General features: G+C 37.2%; 1 protein-coding gene across 8 annotated transcripts in view; it reads left to right on the forward strand.

The window, feature by feature from the left end:
• The first annotated feature begins 30 nt into the window (after positions 1 to 30).
• The window catches only part of LRRC9 (leucine rich repeat containing 9), a 48,785-nt gene continuing 25,104 nt past the window's right edge, over positions 31 to 23,711 (forward strand). For 3 of the 8 annotated variants that reach the window (XM_040559229.1, XM_040559234.1, XM_040559236.1), the window contains exons 1-17: positions 31 to 121; positions 1,111 to 1,205; positions 2,570 to 2,788; positions 3,358 to 3,498; positions 4,843 to 4,906; positions 5,517 to 5,587; positions 7,242 to 7,424; positions 8,674 to 8,829; positions 10,220 to 10,416; positions 11,732 to 11,863; positions 13,249 to 13,425; positions 16,187 to 16,304; positions 17,825 to 17,960; positions 19,094 to 19,240; positions 20,228 to 20,349; positions 21,382 to 21,591; positions 22,917 to 23,033. In XM_040559229.1, coding sequence (XP_040415163.1) covers positions 1,152 to 1,205; positions 2,570 to 2,788; positions 3,358 to 3,498; positions 4,843 to 4,906; positions 5,517 to 5,587; positions 7,242 to 7,424; positions 8,674 to 8,829; positions 10,220 to 10,416; positions 11,732 to 11,863; positions 13,249 to 13,425; positions 16,187 to 16,304; positions 17,825 to 17,960; positions 19,094 to 19,240; positions 20,228 to 20,349; positions 21,382 to 21,591; positions 22,917 to 23,033 — 2,244 coding nt within the window. In that variant the 5' untranslated portion in view covers positions 31 to 121; positions 1,111 to 1,151. The other 5 variants (XM_040559231.1, XM_040559233.1, XM_040559230.1 and 2 more) reach the window with 5 other exon arrangements.

The following is a 23,711-nucleotide window of genomic DNA, read 5'->3' on the forward strand; positions in this document are numbered from 1 at the left end:
TGGGCGGGGCGAGGCGGTCTCCTAGGCGACGCGCCCCGCCGGCGGCGCTCCGGGCTGAGGCGGTGCTCAGGCCCCGAGTAGGCCGCAGGGGGGAATCGTGGGGGTGTTGGGGGCGAGCTCGGTGTGTTGGGGGCGAGCTCGGTGTGTTGGGGGCGAGCTCGGTGTGTTGGGGGCGAGCTCGGTGTGTTGGGGGCGAGCTCGGTGTGTTGGGGGCGAGCTCGGTGTGTTGGGGGCGAGCTCGGTGTGTTGGGGGCGAGCTCGGTGTGTTGGGGGCGATCTGTGGGGTCTGAGCTCCAGGGGTGGTGCTGGCAAAGCTGTGCCCTCTGTAGGCGAGGTGTGCTCGTCCGAGCTCCCAGAGAGAGCCTAGAGGAACTGGTATCCACCCAACCTAACTAACTTCCTCAAGTGTTGCAACTGGAAAAACGCATTCTTTATTTCCAGCCTCAAAATACTCACCAGAGGGACTGTCTGTCATCAAATACTGTGGCAGAGATTCCAAAACAGCAGAAATGTGGTGACATATTAAGGGTATGCTCTATGCATCCTGTGCACAAAGCCATTTAAGTGATTCAAAAAGGGGAAAAAAAAAAAGCTTCTGTGTCAATTGTGTTTTTATATACTGTTTGATAATGCTAAAGATTAATTGTAGTAGCTTTCTGATTACCTTAAAAAATTGCATCAAAGGTTTTATACTCTCAATTGTATTCTGATAATCTGCAATGTTTGTGCAAAAGGGGCCTTTACTGAGGTTTTTGTGGTGAATTATGAGCTCTGGCTGGCATTCTTATCTTTATGATTTGTGCAAATATAACTTAATGCATGAGTAAATGGGTGCACTTCCTCATCCTTCTTTATGGAGGTGTTCAGAATAGCCTGTGCTACAGTGCTTTATGGAACTTTAGAATCTAAAAATGTTAAGTAAAAAGGTAGTAAATCAAAATATCTCTGGCAGTTTCAGCTTTTTTCTGTCATAATCTCCACTGTGAGACCATTAGAAATACAGATTCTGTAATTAAATGTAGGAATTTAGATCTTTACAAACTTGTTGGAAATCCTGTGACTCTATATGGGTGGCTACACAGCTAATAAAATTAATGTCTTTTTTCTAAGAAGTTACTAAGAAATAATAGTCACAGCAGAGAACTCAAGAAATGGTGCAAAGTGATAATCAAACCAAGAACCTTGAGGAGATAATTATGGAGTTGGTAAGTTATTCATTCAATTTTGTTTTCTAAATTTTTTTCCTCTCTACTTCTGTAAATATCAGTGTTCTTGCTAGAACATAGAGCTAGTTTTGCTTTTCTAGAGGTACCATCTGTAGTGTAGCCTCCATTCTGGAATACCCCAGAGGTGGTATAGGGCATGCATTAATAAGAGTCTGTGGTGAACTGAATGCTTCACAACTGTAGCAAACACATTAGTACTTAAGAGATTCTTTGTCTTAAGAGAATATCTTTATTTAAATTACTTTTAATGTATAGCTCCCTGCTTTGTCTCTGTTTCTCATGAAGTACCTTGCAAAAATATTTATATATAGAAACAAAAACGATCTTGTTATATACATTTGGTCAAAATAAATCTTTTAGTTTTGACTCAGTCACGTCTTTTTGAAGATTCACAGATAATTGTGAACAGAATCAGATGATAGATGAAGTTTCCAATATCTTAGTTTACTATGAACTGGTTAGAATTTTAAAATGGGGTCCCCCTCCATGTTCATTTAGGTGTCTACATGTTTACATATGCTCATTACAGTCAGTGGAAATAAAGGATAGGATTCAGCTGCATTGATACAGCTGTTTAGTGCCATTTTACTGACTTAAGGTGTCTGGGATATCAGCTGCAGGATACTTTTAAGACCTCTGAAATAGCACTATATAGTCAATGTGGCCAACTGTATGCTATCCTTAGTATATGTTGTCCAGGAAACTAACAGAATAAGTCAATTTAGTGTAAATATCTCCTGTATGATCATCAGAATGGATTTCTGGAATCTTTTGGCCTTGGCTGTATTGATTGAATCCCTTGACTAACATTGAGAGCTTGGGCAAGAGGCATGTGTGTAGATGCCTACTGTTTTGTCTTGTTCTCATCCTGAATGAAATTCCATGTAAACTTTTAATTTTTTCATGGCCAAAAACTTGTATTGCATTTACTTCATACAGTCACTTTAGAAGTGGAAAACTACAAGAGTGCTAAAACCCACCAGCTGTTCGCATACACACATATGCATGAACACATACATGTACTAGCTTATAGATAAAGTTATACATTCCTGGGTTTTAATCTGAATTAAAATTATCATACTTGAAAACTATGTTTTAAATTTAAGGTACATTTTGAGGTTTGGTAAGAAGATTTTGTGTAATACTTTGTGAGCAGAAGAAAGCTACTTAACAGTTACATACTTAATGTAGTTAAAATTGCAAAACCATTTTAATGCAAAAGAAGTTTTAAAAGGCACAACTGCTGTTAAGCAGTACTGTAATGGTAGTAAGACATTGTGCTTTGTAGTGTATTTTTTTACAGTATGAACATAAAGAGAATAATGGCTTCATTTCATTTCTAGTGCATATGTAATGGATTGTCTTATGAGAACATTGATCAAGAGGGACTGAAAACAACTGCACTGGAGATGTTCTTCTCAGGTTATTCCAGAATTGTAGGCATGAAGTATTTCCCCAATCTAACTACTCTCATACTCATTGGACAAAGTATTCAAAACATTACAGATCTGGAGCATTGCTTATTGCTCAAAGAGCTATGGATTGCTGAATGTTGTTTAGTGGTAAGTTAACTGTGAATTTTCTTTTTAGCCGGCTTTAGCCAATTTCCAGTCCTTTGCAATGACTGTCAGATTCTTTTGAAAGCACTCCTTTTCTTTGTTCAAGGAAGAAGGCACTTTCTGAAGGAGTCTAGATCTGACATTTCTCTAAGTATCCAAAATCCCATTTTAGATATGTATCAAATTAACTCGTTTTTTTATTATTATTTATTTTAGAACTTACTGTTGGATTTTTTTTCTCTTTCATTAGAATCTTTCTTTTTTTTTTTAAATAACTAGAATAGTTATATTGAAACCTTTTTCAGGACACTGGTTAGAATGAAGAAATTTTAATGAAAATAACGCTGTATTTAAAAAACACATTATTTATTGTGAAGTATTGTAGCTGCTGGTACTTTTTATTTGTTGGCTTAATTGAAAAGCTTTCTAAATCATCAAAATTCTGCTCTGAGGGTGTGATCTTAAGTCATTTGGAACTACTTAAATTTCTGTGCAAGTTGATAGCATATTGACAAACAAAAAGAGTGACATTTTGTTGTTCAGTGCTACAAATACATTTTCTTCTATTGCAGAAAATAGATGGTCTACAAAAATGTGTAAATTTAGAAAAGCTTTACCTTTATTGCAATGAAATTTCCAGGATTGAAAATCTGGAAGCTTTAACAAAACTGAGTGTACTCTGGCTGAATAATAACCTGATCAAGAATATAGAGGTGAGTCTGGTGTCCTTGTTATGTTTTCTTGTCTTCTATTTTGTCTAATGTATGGTATATTAATGGTGTGGAATTAAAATGTGTTAATAACTAAGGCTAACTTTTAGGATAATTGAACAACAGAAAGAGCAACGTTAAAACTTAAGTATATAAGAGTTAAGGCTGAAACTTTATTTGGAACAGATTGACTGTCAAGGCTTTCTTCATATGCAGAGTTATCTACATCAACCATTTTCATAACTCTGTGACTTCTGATGAGGAAAGAATTTTATTTTTTTTTAGCTTTCTTATAACTGCAGCCTTTTGCCTGTATTACATAAAACTTTTTCCATTTAATTTTAATATTCGTGTTTGGCATTTTTGTTTGGAGGGATCAGCTCCTTTTAAGGAGAACTTGTATCCTGGGTTTTCCTCAGGCTGTTACATATGAAGTTTGCTCCAAGGGGAAACTGGTTTCCCCTGTGTCCCCTCAAAATAAAATTCTAACCTTTGGGCTGGAGGTTAGTCCAGGACCAGCAAGAGTTCTGAGATTACCAGTTTGGCAAATAAAGGGAGAAGAAACGTATAGATGGCCATCTCTAGCAAAAGACCACATAGCATTCTGAATTACCAGACTCCCATCAGGGGACAGAATGCTGCAGCTTAGTCCACTTTAACTTGACAGAGTGCAAGAAGACAAAGCAGAAGGAGATACTGATATCAATATAAAAGTAGTTAGAGCAGAAGAGTTTATTATAAGGATCAGATTAATGTGAGTCTCCAAAGCCAGAAAGAAGAGGGAAGAGAAATCAAAGTTGAGCGTGCTGATGGGGAGAGGAACGAGATGCTGATATATTACACCTGACAGAGAAAAAATGTAAAAGCAGTAGAATGTTACAAGGTAGAAGTTATTTATTAGTGGGGACACTGCAAACAGTAGTGGCATCTCTGCAAAGAACTGCAGTGTCGTCATGGAGACAAATGACTGACATCAGTGATATAGTTCTTACGATATGTATCCCTAGGCCAAGACACGGGCTGCAGCCAAAAGCTAATGAGTACTTACGACACAGGGCATGATCTGTTAGATTTCTCATACACAGCTGTGAAACTAAGGCTGGGGGACTAATTTTATTTCCATTGTAGTATCATTTACAAAGGCTTTCCAAGCTCATTCCCTTTGGGCAAAATGCTTTCTCTCTTTGCATGTCAAAAGAAAGCTATAGTTTACAACAGAGGCAAACATTGTTTAGACTCCAGTCAAATTTATTTTTACATTTGAATGATCTGCCTCGTAGCCTAAAAGCTTTCCAGCATTGGCAGTGCTACATTAGATTAAAACTGTATTGTTTAAAACATTCACAGGGCTTACGTACTCTGCAGAATTTGCAAGAGGTCAACCTTGCTGGAAACTTAATAGAAAAAATAGGTAAGCGATGTCAGTCTGGTATTTCTAGAATGAGCATTCTGGTTACTACTGAGGATTTATGTATTTAGTTTAATCCTTATCTCATTCTAATAGAAGAATTCTTACCAATTTACATGGTTTAGAGCAATATCCAGTATGCACAGCCCTGGTCATCCCAAACTCCCTAGGGCTCATCTCTGCTTACACCAAACTCCTTTCCATTGCTGTAGCCATATCAAAGAAGACAGAAAATCGGTATTAGTGGTATTTATGCATTTTTTCACCATCTCTAGTATAAATGACTTTTAGTTTGAATCTATATTAAGCCTGTTTGATTATAAATGGAGATGTAAATAATTTCTGCATTTCTACACTAATACTAGAGAATCTTACTTTTTCTTGATTTATCTTTATCTGTAATAAAAAAGATCTTCCAAATACTATTCCTACTTTTTGAGTGAAAATGGAAAATAATATGTGTATGATGTCATTGTGTTAATGAAGTAATCATTTGCGTGGGTTTGTTTGTGTGGTGAAAACTAGTCCAGAAGATGAAAATGTAGATATCCCGGTAGACAAGGGTAATATTTTTTTTTTCTTGATTGCTGTTTGTCTTTATGTTTAATTTTAGGAAGTTGCTTAGACTTCAATATACAAATTGAAATATTAAACCTCTCTGGTAACAAATTATCTTCCTTCAAGGTATGTTCACACTTTACATTTCTTTTAGATGTGTTTTGGTTTTGTTTGGCTTTTTGTCTGTTGCTGGGAAGAGAGCTGACCTTTCTTTATGATATTAGAGGACCCATAACATGTGGCTGTGATGGGAAATCTTTTTAAAAAAAGAAAATACTTCAATATTAACTTTCATTGTTTTCATACGCTTTTTAGCTCTTTTCTTTTGCAAAAATTACTGCTTCCAAATAAACTGTGTTACAAAGACTTAGAATTTGTCAGAAAATACCCATTATGTGTTTTTACTTCTTTTACATGCTTCCTGTTCAGTGTGGCTACATTAGAAGTCTCAGAAAAATCACAGCATGCACGTGTTCAGTATTGACTGTTCAGATTTTAGCAGCTACCATCTTAAAAGAATTCGGCCTCTGTTAACCTGTCTGCTCACTGTCCTAGCAAACGGAGCAATTCCTCACTCAACTCCTAAATGCAATCAGACTGTGAATTAACAGTTTGCAAATCAAATAGGCTTCAGGCAATGGATACAAGTGCTCAGCAAGAGGTTCCCCTCTAGTCTAATTCCTGTCTTCTGATGATGATGTTTGGATCAAATTACGTTCTGCTTCATCTGCTAAGCACTCTTTAGAGAAGGCCACCGGATTAAGGAAGGAACGAACTGGAGTTGAAAATAAGAAATAGCCTGGGACAAAGAACATAGGGTCAAGAGGAAGAAAGGTAGAACAAGGGAAAGAAGAGGTTAAATGAAAAAGGAGGCAGAAAAACTCAGAGGAGGACTTAGATGGGGCAAATGCAATGGTGAACTAGGATGGCAGCCAAGAGAATAAACAGGCTAGCCAGAGCCTAGGAGAGTTACATGGGGAAGAAGGACAGTTAACATGAAGTAGGAACAGAGCCCAACAGGGGAGGGACAGGGCATAGAAGGTGAATTGAACAGGGAAGAGAATATTTTTAACATTGCACGTAAACAGACAATGTCACTAGTGACATATTAATTTTGAGATTGTAAGTTTAGCCAAGTGCTGGGGATTGTAGGATATTAGGAGGTATTTTAGGAATGATTAGTGAATTCATCCTGGGAATTGAGAATGTTAAATTAACTATAATGACATTTAGCTGATCGCTTTGTACTTTAGGTATGTAGCCCTTTGTGTTATTCCTTATTTCTAATGAAAGTCCTTTAAATCATGTCTTTATCATAAGGAAGGATTTCAAAAGTTTTGTTGACAATGGCCTCATGTTTTTATTTTGAGCTTGAGGAAGATCAAGATTTTTGAGGACAGGTTCACTTTTTTTCTAGATTTATTTCTTCATAGAGCCTGAGAGACTGACCTTTATTTCACACATCTGCTTTGCTTTCTTTCACTGATTGGTTGTAGTTTGTTTTTTTTCCAGAATTCATGAAACCCCCAGAAAAAAAAAAAATCCCAATGCACTATGTGAATCCTGAAAGGTCTGTAAAGTTGCATGAGCCCATGCTCATGAAAGCTACTGCATCTGTGCTGTATTCCTTTCTCCCTCAGTTTGTGTATTTTTTTTTTTCTGTATAAAACCTTAGCGAGTAATATCCCATTTGATCTTTGTGCAATAATGTGCTGAAATACTCCCTTTTAAAGTAAGGTGTATTGAAATATATTGTGATAGCAGTTTGCTTGTTTTTCAGGAACTCACTAGTTTGTCAAGACTACCTAATTTAAAAGATTTGGGCCTAAATGATCCTCAGTATGGGCCCAACCCTGTTTGTCTTCTTTCTAATTATGCTATCCATGTGCTGTATCATATACCACAGCTTCTAAGGTTCGATACATATGATGTTTCTCAAAAGCATATCAAGATTCTGGCAGAGGTAAGTTCAGATTTCATGAATGAATTTGTTACTGATGGTATGTGTTACTATGGGATATCTGAGTTTCAGCCAACTACAGTGAGTGCTTTATGTTACTGCTCAATACCATGTTAGGTTGTCAAAATTTTGAGTTTTATCATGGTCTCACAATTTCTGTATGCTTCCCTTTATGTATGGTATTGGATTGAAATAATATACATTCTCACTGAAATCTGAATGTATGCAATTTACTACCAGTAAAAACATTAATCTTTTACTTAGTGCCAGTACCTTTTCATAGAGTTGTTGCATTTCAGGCTGTTGCTATTTAATACTGAAAAAGGATGATGGAAAAAGTTGCACATGAAGTTGCATACATTTTTGTTTTAAATATTAGTCATCTCAAGTGTCAGTAACCTAACATCAAAACCAGAGTGTCATATTCAAAGGACATGGAAGAATTTACTGAAAATATGGGTTCACGTGTTGTGTTTTCAAGTATGCCAAGTATTTTACAAAAATTATTACAGATTCATTTTCACATTAGTTTGCCACGTAATGGACTTACTTTCAGATGTCTTGGTATCCAAGCAGAGTATCTTTAAATTGCAGGAAATTTAGCTTGATGCTTAACAGAGTATAGGAAAAACTTTCTGAATAGATTCCACAGTTTAGTGAATAAAGTGCACTTTGTGACTTGCATGTGGAATATGTGGCATCAATCTTATGGGTAGCTGTTAAGATTCTTGTCTGCAGAAACACATGGCAGTTAATTCTTCTTGCTTTGGAAAATGTTCCTGGTGGGGAAAAAAAAGCTTCTAATACATGAGAGGAAGTGTTCAGAACAGCAACTGGTCTCAGATGAGAAACGTGTTTGTTGATTTATCCAGAACACTGAACAAGTTTTCCTAATGATGTTATTGAACAATTTTGAATATAGACTAGAGCTAACTGAGATATGTGGAATGAATCCATTGTTTGATCAGTAGCTACAGCATAAAATTCTTAGAATGTTCATACAAGCAGTATTATTGGTTGTTTAAAAAATAAATAAATATAAGAATATGTTCATCAGACAACACCCAATGTCTGATGTTCAAATACAGTCAAATTCAAATATACAAAAATGATATTTAAAAATGCAAATGCAATTTGTGAAGCACAATTCATAGGTATAATGTTGTGTTTTGCTTTGTTCTTCAGGAATAAGCTCTGTGAATAGTTACAACTTGTTAATAACAAATGAATAATTTCCTTTTTTTTTTTAAAGACCACAGTTATGAAAAAAATAATGTACTATCATATGCGTGTAAAAAGCGTTCACAGACAGCTCCATGACAGTCTTGAGGAGCTAAAAGAAAGCAAATGCAGACTGCAGAATTTGCCAGAAAAGAAGATAAAGTTGTTCAGCTGCAACATAAAGCATGTAAGTTGAAATAGCTTGAAATGTCAGCAGAGATGTATCATTTAAATCATCATCCAAAAAAAAGGTTGTACTCATTTATGTTCAATAAATTATTTCATGAAGGTACATCAGCTCTTACTAATCCTTGTAATCCAGGAGTTTGTAGGACTCAGTTTCTGCCTGAAAGATAGCTCTTCTTCAGAGTAGCCAACAGTCAAGCATGTGGGACACTTAATGTGTTGCAAGGGATCTACTTCCAGCTTCATTTCTGGCAGGTTCATAATAATTTCAATCTGCTGTCTTAAGCCCTAAGTGAGTGCTTTGACCAATGATTTTCTTTTTAATGGAACAATCCTAAGGTGAAAGCCTGAGAGATCCACCCTAGAAGTGTGGGCTAGATAGGATGTTCACCTAATGTGGTAAACTGAATTTCAAATTGCTGCTTTTATTCATCCAGTACAGGTGTTTGCAAAGGACCTTTGTGCTGAGTTCCCAGATTATTGTGGTTATTGCCTGTTCTAGTTGATACCATGAATGTTTATGAAGGATCTGTGCTCATTCTGATATAGGACGCTTTTGCATGTTGGGAATTGGTTTTTTTTCCTCACCTAAGCTTGGATTTTGTGTGTTTTTGTTTTGTTTCGTTTGTTTGTTTGTTTGTTTGTTTCTGATTTCTAATTGATTAGTCTGTTCCCCTTCCTTTAAGAACAGTATAATCAATGTAATGGATCAGATTCCAGTTGCATCGGTGCAACCACTCTGTACAGCAGTTTGTAAACATTCCTAGTAGGTCTTCAATGCTCTTTGCACATCTGTCTGTATAGAAATAACTGACAAAATATTGCTGATTGCATAAATAGGACCCCTTAAAAGTACTTTGATCAACAGTCAACAGATTCTAAAGGTTTACCTTTTAGAAAATAATGCAAAGAGTTTTGCTTCAACTCAACAGTGAGTAATTGTTGTCACACGATGATCAAAAATGGGGAGAGAAATGATCCCTGCCCTTAGGTGTTTGAAGGAAAGCAGCAGTTCTATTTTAACTGTACCCTCTAATTCTCTTTTACTTGCTGACACTTGCATCATGATGAAGTCACATTGAGGAATTGGTCCTGCCTAGATAAAACAGTGGTCTAATTGATATGAATAGAACTCGGATTTGAGCCAGGATACAATGGAGAAATACATGCAGCTACTCAGAGCAAAGCTGTCCCTTTGGTTGAGTAATTCAGCTTTTTCTATTGACAAAAGATTTTGAATTTTTAGAAATAATTTTCTGACTTAATGTTTACAGGTATGCTTTATAGTACACACTTAGAGGGCTTATCTATTGAGAAAATGTAAGATAATTTTCCTGCCATACTTTAAGTTAGTCTCTTGCCTCTGAATCATGGTATGGTATTTTTATCAGCTGGAACATGAACTGGCCAAGCTGGAAATGTTGGATAAAACATCAAGGAACAGATCTCCAAGGAGTAAGGATTTGGAAACTGAAAATTCAGTTCATGATACTGAAGATACAGAAAAGGCATACCTTGAAAAGGCATTCATAAAAAAAATAAGTGCCATGAAGGAAAGAATAACATTCTGGAACAGAAAACTGGATGAGTATGTTTACTGAATTGTGTAAGAACAGAAGTCTGATATTTTCAAACATTAATAATTGGGTATGACGGTGGTTGATGGTTAGGAAATTAACAACAGGACATGGAGCCTGTTTCCTACTTGTTTTGGATGATGTCCAAACTGAATATTGCAAATATTAAAGTGGCAATTCTTATGTGGTCTCAGTTATTAGATTCAAGCCAGTTTCTGGTAGATAGCTGTTGCCATGATAGATGTTGCCATTCATGTTATTGGTGGTCTTAGTATACAGGGAAAGAAAGGTTTGAGCAAAAACATCTGGGATGAGTAGTTACATTGGACTGGTGCTTGGAGAAGATTTCTGGGCCTTTAAACAAGAGAGAGATCCAGCAAAATGCTGCAGTTTGTTTTCTTTTTCCCCTTGTAATTCCAATGTGGTTTTAATGGCTGCAGCTTCTTGTCATTGTTTCTGGCTTAGTACTTCATGAGTCAGATACACTCTGAAGTCAATTGCCAGCACGAGGCCTGCACACAGTCCCTCACAGTAGGGCATGTGAAGGATATCAGGGATACTGCAGACCTGGTGGTGGACGCCAGCATGGGTCTGAAGCTCATTCTACAGAATTTTCATGAAGGAAGAATTGGCTGTCTTCTGAAGGGTAGAAAGCTGTCCACTCTATTTCATGTTTTGCAGGACACTTAAGGCATACCACGCATCTTTCAGTCTGCCTAGTTTTTGCTTTGGTTTGGTTTAAAAGACCAATAAAGACTGTTCCTATTGGCAGGGGTAGTATAAAGACTGTCGAATCATTTAGTTTTTACATTTGAGCGGAAGCAGTATCCTGAACTAGCACACTTTAAAAGCCTGCTCATAAAGAGAGGGAAAGACTGCTGATCATTTCAAGGATGGAATAACTGATGGAGGAATGGGAGAACTTAAACATACTGTGAAATTTGTTGCCTTTACTTGCCACTGATTTCTTCCAGTGCCTCGCACTGAACCCAAGCTCAGCAATTTGTATTGATATCATGAATGCCAAATAGCAAACTGAGACCTTCTCTTACTCAGAGGTGATTCCCGTATGTTAAGGATTACAGCACAGTGTCGAGGGTGAAATTGATAAAGTTTGGTGTTATGATCAGTAAAGGACCTTGCTATCCACCGTTGTAATCTGTCATCTGTCACTTTTAGATTAAAAATAAAAAATAAAAAAAAGGTTGTTTGGGGGAAAAAAAGGAAGAAAAAAAAACACTAAATTAACTCCTCTCTTATTATGCTAATTTATGCATGTCCTTGATGCATTGTTCCAGGCAAAATTCTTCTAGTTTCTTTTTGCAGAATTGAAAGAGATTACCAAGTGGAAATTAAGAAGAAGAAGAAGAGTTTTAACTTAGTAGTACAATTTTTGTTGATGGAATTGGAAACAGTGGGAAACATTCGCTTTGAAGAAGGCTTATCAAATAATCCCTGGTAAACTTTTTAAGATACTCCAAACTAGAGCAGGTTTCTTATGATTCCAAGTTAATCATTTTTAACAAAATAAGTGTATTACAAGGATCTGGACTGCTCTAAAGCTTCTGTGGTCTGCTTTGACACCATTTGCAGACAGCTGATGAGAGAGGAAGCTTGTCCTGAAGCCTTTGATTTAAAAAAAAAAAAAAAGGGGGGGGGGGGGGGGGCACAAGAATAAGCAAGCTATTCAGTTGTTTTATAATGACAGTGATAGTGATCATTCCAAGTTCCTAGAGACCTTTACTTGTGAAGAAGCATTAGAAGTTGCTTACATAATCTCTGTGTGAATAACCGTGATGCTCAGTTGAGGGGAGATTCAAATTTAGGTTGGCAGTATTTCAAGGACTGTTTTCTGTTTGAGTACACCAAGCTTGTCCACCTCAGCTAAGCTTTCCTTTTGTGTTCAGGGATGTTTATTAGAGCTGCAGGTAGTCCTGTGCATACTTCGAGGTTGTTTATAAATAGCATTCTGCTTAATTTTCATGCTACTTTCCAAAGCCAAGAATCTTCTCGTTTAGAAAATTAATAAATCGTTTTTCTTAAAAATTAATAAATTACTATTGTAGGGGTGAAAGCCAATCCCAAGCTTTTTGAATGAGTAATCCTAGCACAGAATCTCTTTGAGAAAGATAACTCTCAGTTTGTATATCTTCTTTCTAAAAGAAAACTTTCCACTCATTGAAAAACTGTGGAACCTCCTGCATTTCTAGGTTGGAGTTCTTCCTAAGGTGTCTGACTATCACATAATCATTAAGGAATTTTACAGTACCAGATGGAAGCACAGGAGCTTATCATCTTACTAGGGAGACACAGAGAAAATGGCCACGTATTTATTAAGTGACCTGACTTCTGTACCATAGGACATAGGTGGCAGAACAGAACACTGAGCTTCTGCCCCCAGGTTCCCAGCTAGCCAATGGACCATCTCTTCCTCCTCAAGTTTTATTCTAGAAACTTGCAGGTTCTTGCAAACCATGCTCACTTGATGCATAATTGCACTTAGTATGGTAGAACTACTCATTTGAGTAGTGAAGTAGGACTTAAACAAATTTTAAATACAACAGTGCAAATAGAGGAAAGGAACACAGTGAGTCACAGATGACAAGGTATTGATGGTTGATGCTTAACTTTGAATACAGCGTTCAAATAAGGCTAGGTAAACTTCTATATCTTCATTTGAGAAAATAGTTATAATGAAATGAAATGCACAAGAGGTATTGTTTGTGATTCTTCCTTTTGAATAGGAAACAGAATAAAATCATGTAGATTGCACTGAAAAATTCAGTGCAAAACCAGAACAAATTATTAACTTACTGTCTTCCTCTGTGCATTTCTGCACACAGGTTTAGTTCCTGCTGTGAACTAATTCAATCACGATTTTGTACCTGGGACTTCAGAGCATACAATATCATGGGAGTGAAAATAAACCGCATCTTTAGAGTACACAATCAAATTCTGAGGCTGAAATTTGAAGAGAAGTTTCAAACGTTTCTGGAAAAAGAAGTTTTCCATGTAGCAGAGTAAGTGCCTAAGTTTTAAGTGCTATTTACTGTAGCATTGGCATGCGAACAAAATAAACCTTGTGATTTTAAAGAACAGAAATATTTTGCAAAGCATCAAATAATTTAGGATTATTAAGAATTTTGAGCCACTTTTGCACAAGTAAAGGTGACTCAAAGTTTGTCACAGTCCCTGTGTTTGGTATTTCTCTGACTGGCTCTTGGTCTTCAAAGGTCCATAGCTTGACAGAAAATACCAGATAGAAGAATTGGTTCAGACTTACAGTGTTAGCATCTGGGTCTCACCTCATCTGTTCCTAATAAGGTTGTGAAAACAGAGTAAATGTTGTTATGAATGGCCAGATTCCTGAAAGCTGAAAGCAGCAGTAAATGAGCAATGCAAAAACAAACAGAACAAAGCCCACCTGGATGTATATGCATCTGTATTTCATTTGTATCACAGGAGAGTATATACACATGTCAAGACGGTCACGAGGTTGATTTATATCCTTGCAGATTAGCCCTTTTTTTTTTCTGCATAAGTATTAATTTTGAAATTTGTGTCATTGTGCCCTTTTATTTCACTGCCTTCCAAGAATCAAACTGAGCCATGATGCAGCTGTGGTTTTTATTGTAAGCACTGGTAATTATCTGCCCAAAGCTGCTTGTAGAACCATGTCTCCAGTGGAGCACAGCATCTCCAGTCTTAAGACACCTGGTTGCCCACTTGTAGCTATGAGACAGAGCTCCTGCTTGCATCCATTTCTTTCTTTGCAACACTGAGGAGTTTGATTAGATGTGTGACTTATTTATGTAAGTTATGATTTTTAGTACAGTTAATACAGTGCTTTTAATCTTTTTATGTGCATTTACTATGTTTGTGTGTGTGTGAAAGCTTATTTTACGTTATATATATACGTGTGTGTGATTTCTATGTGTGAATAAATAAAACAGGTTAAATATAAAATCCATGGCCTTCAAAAGAGCGTGAGAAAGTCGGGACATACTTCCTAGTTCTGTAGGTCCTGGGAGACAGCAGCTGCCTTTTACAGAAGTGTAACCATGACAAACGTTCAGAGGAGGGCAGAGATGATCTTATGAATCTACTAATTTTCTTCCTGTAAGTCTGTAGCTTAAAGTTATTTACCTCCATAGCTGAAACACCACTATTAAGCTTCTGGTTCATTCCAATACAACAAGAAATAGATTTATTCATCCCTTGATGTCCTTCTCATAAAGTTGGAAGCACGAGATGACCCTTACTCAAATTATTTAAACTAGTAATCAATATCAGATTATTCTATTACCCCCTTCCTGTGATTTTTTTTCTGGCCATGGGAAAGTCAGATTGGCACAGCCAATGGTTTTCAGAGCTCTTTTCATATTACCTAGAGAGAACAAAGTTATAGAATGCATCGAGGAGCTACCTGAAAAAAACATTGGTAGGATATCCTCCTGTATGGCTGAAGAACTATCTCATTGTGTTAGCTTCTAGAGTGGATTAGCCAGATTAGATCTGTTCATATGTATTACAGCCTGTTCTTGTTGATCCCAAACAATTTATACATCTTCCCTAAGATGCAATTATACAGGGATTAGGCCACTGTTCTTAAATTGAAGCCTCATGGTCTGATGCTTGTTTTGGCAGATAAGTCCTGCAGGAATTTATCAAATACACTAATCTGCTGACACTCAAACTGCAGTGTCGTAAGCCACCAGAAATTGCATTCTTTAGGGAAAAAAAAAACAATTGGGAGGAAAAGAGCAGTTACCAATAGCTATGTAGTGTTTGTATGGCTTTCCAGATCTGCTGTCAGCAAAGACTGTGTTATCTTCCTTCATCTTGAGTTATTGCTGTCTTCCTGCTAGGGATCTTCAGCAAATTTAAGACTTGTTCTTCCAGAGGTGTTGTCATTTAACCCTGGCAGGCCACTAAGTACCACACAGCCACTCACTCACTTTCCCCAAGTGGAATGGGAGAGAGAATTGGAAAGGTAAGTGTGAGAACTCCTGGCTTGAGATGAGGACAGTTTATCAGGTAAAACAAAAGCCACATATACAAACAAAGCAAGAAATTAATTTGTTACTTCCTATCAGCAGGCAGGAGTTCAGCCAGTTCCAGGAAAGCAGGGCTCATCACGTGTAACGGTTACTTGGGAAGACAAACAGCATCACTCTGAACATCCTGCCCTTCCTCCTTCTTTACCCCAGCGGTTATTGTTGAGCACAGTGCCACTTGGCATGGGGCATCCCTTTGGCCAGCCTAGGACAGCTCCTGGTTGCGTCCGTTCCCAGCTCCTGGTGCACCCCAGCTCCCTTGCTGGAAAAAGAGCACAAGGAGCAGAAAGGAGCAGCACAAGGAGCTCTGTGTGAGCATTGCTCTGCAACAACTAAAACATTCGTGTGTTATCCATGGTGTTTTCATCAAAAAACTGAAATACAGCATCATATGAACCTCTACAGAGAAAATTAACTCTATCCCAGCCAAAATTGTGACGAGCTAAATAGATTGTTTTTTTTTTTTTTTTAATATAATAAAGGGAATGGAGACTGCTTTAACCAATTATATAGAGTCAGGAAAGAAAAATTTCTCTTGTGATCTTGTGATCACTGTGAATGTGAATATTATAGAATCAGCATTAATTATAGTCTGTTATTCTTAGTAAATATTGTGCGCACGTATAAACTTTATCTGGTTAGAATAGCTATTCTTGCCTTTTGCCTGCTTTTGCAACAGCATAATGAAAACCTGAAGTCTTTCCCTCTGTCTTTTCTTCTTAAGAAACTACAAAGAGAAGATGGAGTATCTCTTCTATGTATTTAATCCTAAATTGCCAGTTAAGGAAAAGCAGCTGCTGCAAATACTGGAGGATGGTTTCCAGGATCTGGAAGTACATACGGTATGCTGCATTGTAGACAGAAGAATGCTATTGCTTAGGAAAGGACAGCAAAGAGAGCAGGCAGAAAAGTGCTGCTCTATCTTTCTCTCTTCTTTCTTCGATTTTTCTATTCATGCATCCTTTGGTTCTTCCTCTGTCCTTATCATATTTCTCCATTTTACTTCTGCTTCATTCTTCATGTCTTTTTGCCGTGTGTGGCAAAGTCATGATTAGTGCTTTCCAGTTTTCCTTTGTCATCTTCTTGTCTCTTCCTTATCAATTCTCTTTTCGATGCAGATCATCCCTTCTCACTCACCACTACTCATCAATTTCCCCACACACACCCTCAATATCAATAGAGTTTGATGGGACTCATGCAGGACTACTTTGGAAGTCTCCACAGTATCAGATGCAGCACCTGTTTGCTGCCTGTGGAACACATTAGTTCAATGGTTTCTTCAGTCAATTTACATGGTAATTTTCATTTCTGTTTTTTTGAACCGAATACTATTTTCCTATTATTTTGTTCTTCCTATTAGTGTTATCAGAAAGCATATCATGGATTTTCAGTTCTTTCAGTCTCAGTTGTAGCAATACAGCATCCTGGGTTGGGATTTGCAAGCATTGTCTTAAATCTCAATCACTGCTTCTTTTGTCCTTAAATATACTGGGATTAAGACTAGGATTATTTCGGGAATCTCCAGATACCTGACCCTAAATATTTGTCCCTGCTGGCATGGATCCTGGTTGTCAGCCCAGTCATAACCCTAGAAACTGTCAGTCCTGTCCCAGTGACCCCTTTAATCTCTAGACTGAAAAATAGTCAGACAGATGGAATACATTATTTCATGATGAGTAAGAAATTATGAACAGAAGAAGCATTTTCACAGACTCACAGAATGGTTGAGGTTGGAAGGGATCTCTGGAGGTCATCTTGTCCAATCCACTTGTTCAAGCACAGTCACCTAGAGCAGGCTGTCCAGAATGATGTCCAAAGAGCTTTTGAATATATCCAATGATGGACATATTTCAGATAAGGAAGTTTTCCATCTGATTTATGAAGGAAAAGAATAGAGAGTAGGAAAATGAATTCATGGCAGCTCATCTCTCTTCCCCATTGCTCTCATTTTCTTCTTGCCAACTGTTTGCACACCTGCCTTTCTCTTTTCACTCTGAGAAAAGATCGGATTTGGGGACAACAAGATTATGTCTTCAAATACAGTATCTATTATCCTGTTTTGCTTTATTATTGTTTATATCATGCTAGTTTATAGAGGCCCTACTAAGATTCCTTCTTGTGGTATTACATGTTATGTAAGCCTACAGAAGGATGGGCCCTGTCCCCAACAATCTGATCTCGTCTGTTTTTCTCATACTGTTAAAATAACGCCACAAATCATCTTTTTACTCTTTATTCTTCACTTTTCCTGCCTGCCATCCCTTATTGTAATTCACATGTATATTTGCATGCTTAAGTTTGTTTGCATTTTTAAGGGATGCTTTTAGTGGAAGATACTGGGGCCTTGCTTTAATCTTTGCAGCAGCCTGAGAGAAATGAAGCTGTTCCTCTTTGTAACAGTCTAAGCATATGTGAATGTCCCAGAATAGAGTTTCTGAAACAACAAGCCAAGGCTGAAGGCAAAAACAAGAGAGATCCTGAGGAGTCATTCAGGCATGGTAATTCAAAGTTGGAACAATATTGTAAAACTGATGATATATGGCTTGTCTAATTGCTGCATTTTGTGCTACAGGTCAAAGGACATTTTGTAAATACTGTAAGTGGCCATGAGTTGGCATATGTAACTTGAAAGGAGCTCCGAAACTTTGCCGAAATCTGTTCCAGTGGGATTTTTGTGTATTAGGAAGCTCCCCAAAGACCTTGGGCTGCTGGGAGTAATTCCCAGACAGGAGTTTGAAGCCTCTATGGGAAATGTCCTCATCTGAGATATAATTAGATATGTCTGATCTTTTCAAAATCTAACATCTCTGAAAAGAGCAGAGTAAAGAAAGGCACAAATACATTAGGTTAATTTGTGTCCAGGACTGGGCACTGAAATGAAAAATACCAGCCTTCTCTTTTTAGCCTGGTTTCCTAGAAAAAAGACTTAGGCAGTCATGCTGTGTGATGATTATTCCTAAGCTACTAAAATGACAGCAAGTTTCAGCCAAATTTGAAAAAAAAAAAAAAAAAAAAAAAAAAAAAAAGGCTTAGAAGTCTCAAAGATAATTATTCACAAATTTTGTAGAAATGTGGCTTAACCTAAGTTAGGTCACCTCCCTTCCTTCTCCCAGCCCTGCTCCCCGCTAAAGAGGCATTTCTCAGCTCTTCTAGGATTCCTTCAGTGTTAGCCAACAGGGCAGTCAGCGTGGACTTCTCACACATCTTTCAGCATATATGTAGCTTGAAACTATCCACAGCATATACTACCTTTTGCTTGGCCTTGGTGTCCTAGAGAGCCTGGAGAAGATGGGTTTACTGTAGTATGGAAGAAAGACATTGGAGGTCACAAATCCACATGTTAGTTGCTCTCATGGCTTTAAATATTAGCTAGTTACAAACTTTGGATATCACTGTGTATTTTTTTTTTTGCCAAAGAATATTTGTTTTCATGAAAAACATAAATACTAATAAAGATTCAGTGTTTATTTTACATATATGTATTACATACATATTAGACCATTCATCATCCAGACCAAGATGTAGCTTGCTTATAATAACAGTAAGCACCATTTTTTTTATTTTTTTTATTATTCTGTCCACATCCCCAAACCAGAATTAGAAGCATTGTATCTTTTCTCTCTACACTTAGGGATAGTGATAATTGCAAAAGTTTTCCTTGGCCGCAGTGCTCCAGTTTGTGCAGCAAGTCCCATCTGTCAAATCAACTACCCAGAAGCTAATTCAGTATTCAGGCCATGGAAATTCCTAGGAAGTGATGCATCTACTTCTAGTAATGGTATGTATTTGTAGGCACTTGTTAGCATAAAGTTAAGGTTAAAGTAACACTTGTATTCCAAACTCATCGTTCACTTCGGGTTGTGTCAAGAGGTTTCATTCCTGAGAACTCAGTCTCTGTTGAAATGCATGTTTTCAAAGGCAATAACAAATAAGAAGATCTTTCTGTGAACTAAATGAGAACAAATATTTATTCAAAGGGTGGAAGTGAGCTGTGTCATGCTGCTTTTAGCCGTCAGTCCACGCTAAGTGCAGCTTAATTCATGGAGGTTCATATGCACACTTCATGCAGGGGGATTGAGTAAGTGTTGCAAAGGGTCATACGTACATACCACAAAAGAAAGCTTCACCCTTAAAATCCACAGCCCTTATTTTTAAGCAAAGTAAAAACGGTTGCTGCTGATAAATGCTATGTTACAAGTATCGAGATTAAATCTGCGTATTATGTGTCCTCTTAGCATAAAGCAGAATTTATCACTATTTTTTGCAAGAGAACACGAAGTGGGAATTGACTAATAATTTTACCTTTTCTCTCTGGTATGTCCTCCAAACTTTCAGAAGCTTACAGGAAGCAACGTCTGTTTCTTTATAAAGGAATTAGGATTGTTCTGATTTCTTAGGAGGAAGTGAAAGCTAATTCGGAAGATGATCATACCACAGTATGATGGAGTAGTTTAGGACAGTGCAGGAATGAAAGCAATGCAGGAGAGCTGTTGGTGATCTCAGAAGCTAAGCTAGTCTTTCACAGGCTGTGACCTCTGTACTGGAATCTGACAGTTATGTATTCTACATGGGGGTTTAGATAACCAATTTAAACTCCTTTATTAGCCTGTGTGAATCTGTATGGCAAAGCAAGTCTAATGGCAGAAAGGAATAAATCTGAAGCGTCTTCATGGAAGGAGGTATCTTTGACTTACTAGCATTCTGAAATGAATACCAAGCTTAGCTTGAAAGCAATAATGTATTTGTTCTGTTTCCTCCACTTCAGAACTGTGGGCTTCCTTGGAACAGAAAAGTTGTGACTGCAGCGGCTGGCAGTGCGAGTGGTTTGTATTTGACCATGAGCTGGTCCTGCCAGAATACATTGCTGAGTTTGAGTATATTACACTGGTATGAACTTCTTTTTCCTACTGTGATAGTAGAGGGCAAGCCTTAGATTTCACAGCTCAAGACTTAAAAAAAAAAAAAAAAAAAAAAAAAAAAAAAAAGGCAAGTAGGTAAAATGAAATCCTGTTCTACTCACAGGACCTGTCGAGCTTAGGTTTAAGATTGGTTCTCTTCTTTCTAATCTATCAGATACAGATAAAACTTCTGTGGAAATCAGTGAGAAACTTTCTACTCATAGTGAAAGTTGGGGGAAGTTTTTATTTTGTAGTTGTAAAAGGTATAGCAAAGAAAGCAAAAATCCTCTAAGTTTCAACAGATAAAGGAAACGCAGATGAAAACTACATCCTCTGTCAGTAAGAATTCCTTTCTTTGAGGTACCAGGCAAGGTAAAAGTGATAGTATTGACTGTGCAACAGATCTTGTTTTCGTGGAGTCTTTAGGGAGCAAATGATTTTTAGTTGTTTAATTTAAATTGTGATATGAAGCTTTGGAAAAAAAAAAAAAAAAGGAAATATATTTTAATCTCAGCTGGTTTCCTGAACAAGCTTTCTTTGGAAGAATTGCTTCTGTTCCTTTTTGTAAGCTATATAATGCTACTCTTTCACTCATCTAGCTTCGTAACTTGCTGCCAAGGTGAAAGGTGAAAAGGGCCATTTCAGACTCTAAGCTACTCTGGGGAAAGGAAGGAAAAGTGTGGAATTCACTGATGTCTGCCTGGCCCATGGTCCAGTTGTAGACTGCTCCATGGTAATTCTTAGGCTTAAGGAATTTCAGTGTACAGTTTTACTTTTAACTCTAGCCAGAGTTATGCATGGCATGCAATAACCTATAAAAGGAAAAACATCTTGCAGTGCTTTGATTAGGAGGCAATTAAAACCCAATTTTTAGCAGGTCTGTGTTACAGAAAGATGATTTCCTAACTTAATTGCCATTAATTTCCTAATCAAACTTCTCTTTTTATGCTGAGTATTAGATTTATTATTTAAGTAGAAATTAGAAGGTTTACGAACTTTTGGTGTCTCTTATTTTATATAGGTCAAAGACAAATCTCTGTTTTCCACATGCAATGTAATTGTGGAAGAGGGAAAGAGAAGCACAGAAATATTTATTCTGTCTCATGATTTGCAACATGATGATGAAGTTTTGAACATGGAACCAACAGTAAAAGTGAGGCCTAAGATTGCTTACTTAGATGAAAAAACAATATTTTCAGTGGCTAAGGTCAATATCTACAGTCAGGTACAGGTGAGGTATTGCTGTCAAATTTGCAGTAGAAGAAATGTATTTTGTAATTGTTACTTCATTTTTCAGGTTGGCCCATGACCTAAACCAAAGACAGTACGTTCACTTTTAATTTTCTGTTTGGGTTTGTTTCTGATGTTGCTTACGTTTACTTGACATCAGTAGAACTTGTGTTCCTCTGCCTGTCAGTTATTACCGATGAGAATAACAGTTGCTTTCCCTGTTGTGTAAGGGACAAATAATTTCAATGAAAAACAGGTTAAGAAGAATGGATCTGAGAATAGGATATGACCTATTATCCTTTCCATCAAATTTTATGGAATATGTGACTGTATGCCATTATACCGATTGTTCTTGAAAAGATTTTGGGAGTGGGGGGTGGGTCAGATTTGACATCAGAAGAATGTAACCCGTGGAGAAAACACATTTTTTAAAAAAGCTGCAGATTTTAGCTTAAGAAGTGCATGTTGTTATAGTAGCTGCACAGAAAAACACTTCTTCAGATGGGAATTTGTATGCATAATTCTGACATTGCATTCATATGCATAACTATTGTGTGGAATCTTCAGAAGCCCCATTTTCTGACGAAGTAGCCCTGCTAAATATCTGATACTTTAAATTATGAAATAGTTTCTGAACTGTCACATTTTTAACTTCAGTTTGTGAGCTGATCCTGCTGGTTATGTTTTTGATCCCATTTTTATATATCTTCAAAACATCTTCAAATAAACTTTTTATTTTCTAAAACTTATTTAGAGACAAGAAAAGGAGCGTAACAATTCTGTTCTTGTTTTATCAAAATGCCGTCCTTACAGTGATCTGTTTGCAGAGAAATACTAGCAATTCTCCCTCACTTGGCCTTTTTCTAAGGATCTCTTCCCTGTGTCTGCTTGGCCCCATTCTTCCCATCCTGTTTTCTAAGAATTGAAAAGCTACCAGTTCCTTAGCAGCATCTCCATTAAACGGAGAACTTATTAGAACTTATTGTTTCCTTCTGCTGTGAACTGATTGACTGTCTGACTCTCCATCTTACCCAGGCCATTTTTATTTTGGGAAGAAGTTATAAAATAATTAAGTTATAAATAAATAAGTCTTCAAATAAGCGAAAAAAGAGTAATTGTAGCCTTTAGTTGTGTTTTCTTTGTTTTATGTTACATTCACCTTTCGCATTCACCTTTTGTACTCTTTTTATTGTTTGCCAGTAGGATATTGTTTATATTTGCACTCCGTCGGTTGAAGCTTTTTCACTTTTAAGGCAGCAGTGGAGTATTACAGAATTTGTCTGCATGTCTAGTAAAATCATAATTTCTGATATACTTTTGACCTAGGTTTTGAATTTGCACGGGAACAGCCTGAGTCAGCTGCAGAACATCTCTAGACTTAAAACACTTCGAAAGCTTATCAGCTTTAATGAATTTACTTCCTTAAATGATGTTTATGACTTGGTGAGAAATTAAGCTTTTTTTCTTCTTTAAAAGAAACATTTACTCACATAAATATTCTTGTATAATGGAGTGGGCTTACAGGACAGAACTGGGCCTGGAGGTGCACTGTGGAACAAAACAAGGCTGAACTAGAATCATGAATGCTGTGGTAATATTAGCAGTCAGCAGTTTTGGTGCCTGTTAATGTTGTCTCCAGTTTGAATCACAATATTACAGTGGTATCACTTTATCACCCATCTGTCCTTTGTAGTTGTCATTTCATTTTAACAAATAGTGATATTTGGGGTGAATGGGATACCAGAATTCTCCACCTGGCTTAGCATTGGCCTACTTGATTGGGTCACGCTGCTTTTCTCCGCCTTCCTTCCAAATATGTGGAATGAAATAAGTGTAAAAATATCAAAGTAGAGGTGATTAATAGGAATAAAAAGTTGAACTACATGGACTTGGAGCAGGATGGTAAAGTAATTCATCTTCAGCCTGAGAATGCTACATGGTACATGGCTGATAAGTCCTAGCCAGGACCACTGGGCTTTTCTGTATTACCACTGGGGATTCAGGGATCCAGCTCCTCAGTTGTCTTTAGGCCACTTAGGAGGCTCTTGATATGAGCTCTAGATATGGTCTTCCCCTTTCAACAACTTCCTGGCTGGCAGTCAAGTAGACATTGTATGCCAA

Source organism: Cygnus olor, chromosome 5, assembly GCF_009769625.2.
Source record: "Cygnus olor isolate bCygOlo1 chromosome 5, bCygOlo1.pri.v2, whole genome shotgun sequence".
Taxonomy (NCBI): domain Eukaryota; kingdom Metazoa; phylum Chordata; class Aves; order Anseriformes; family Anatidae; genus Cygnus; species Cygnus olor.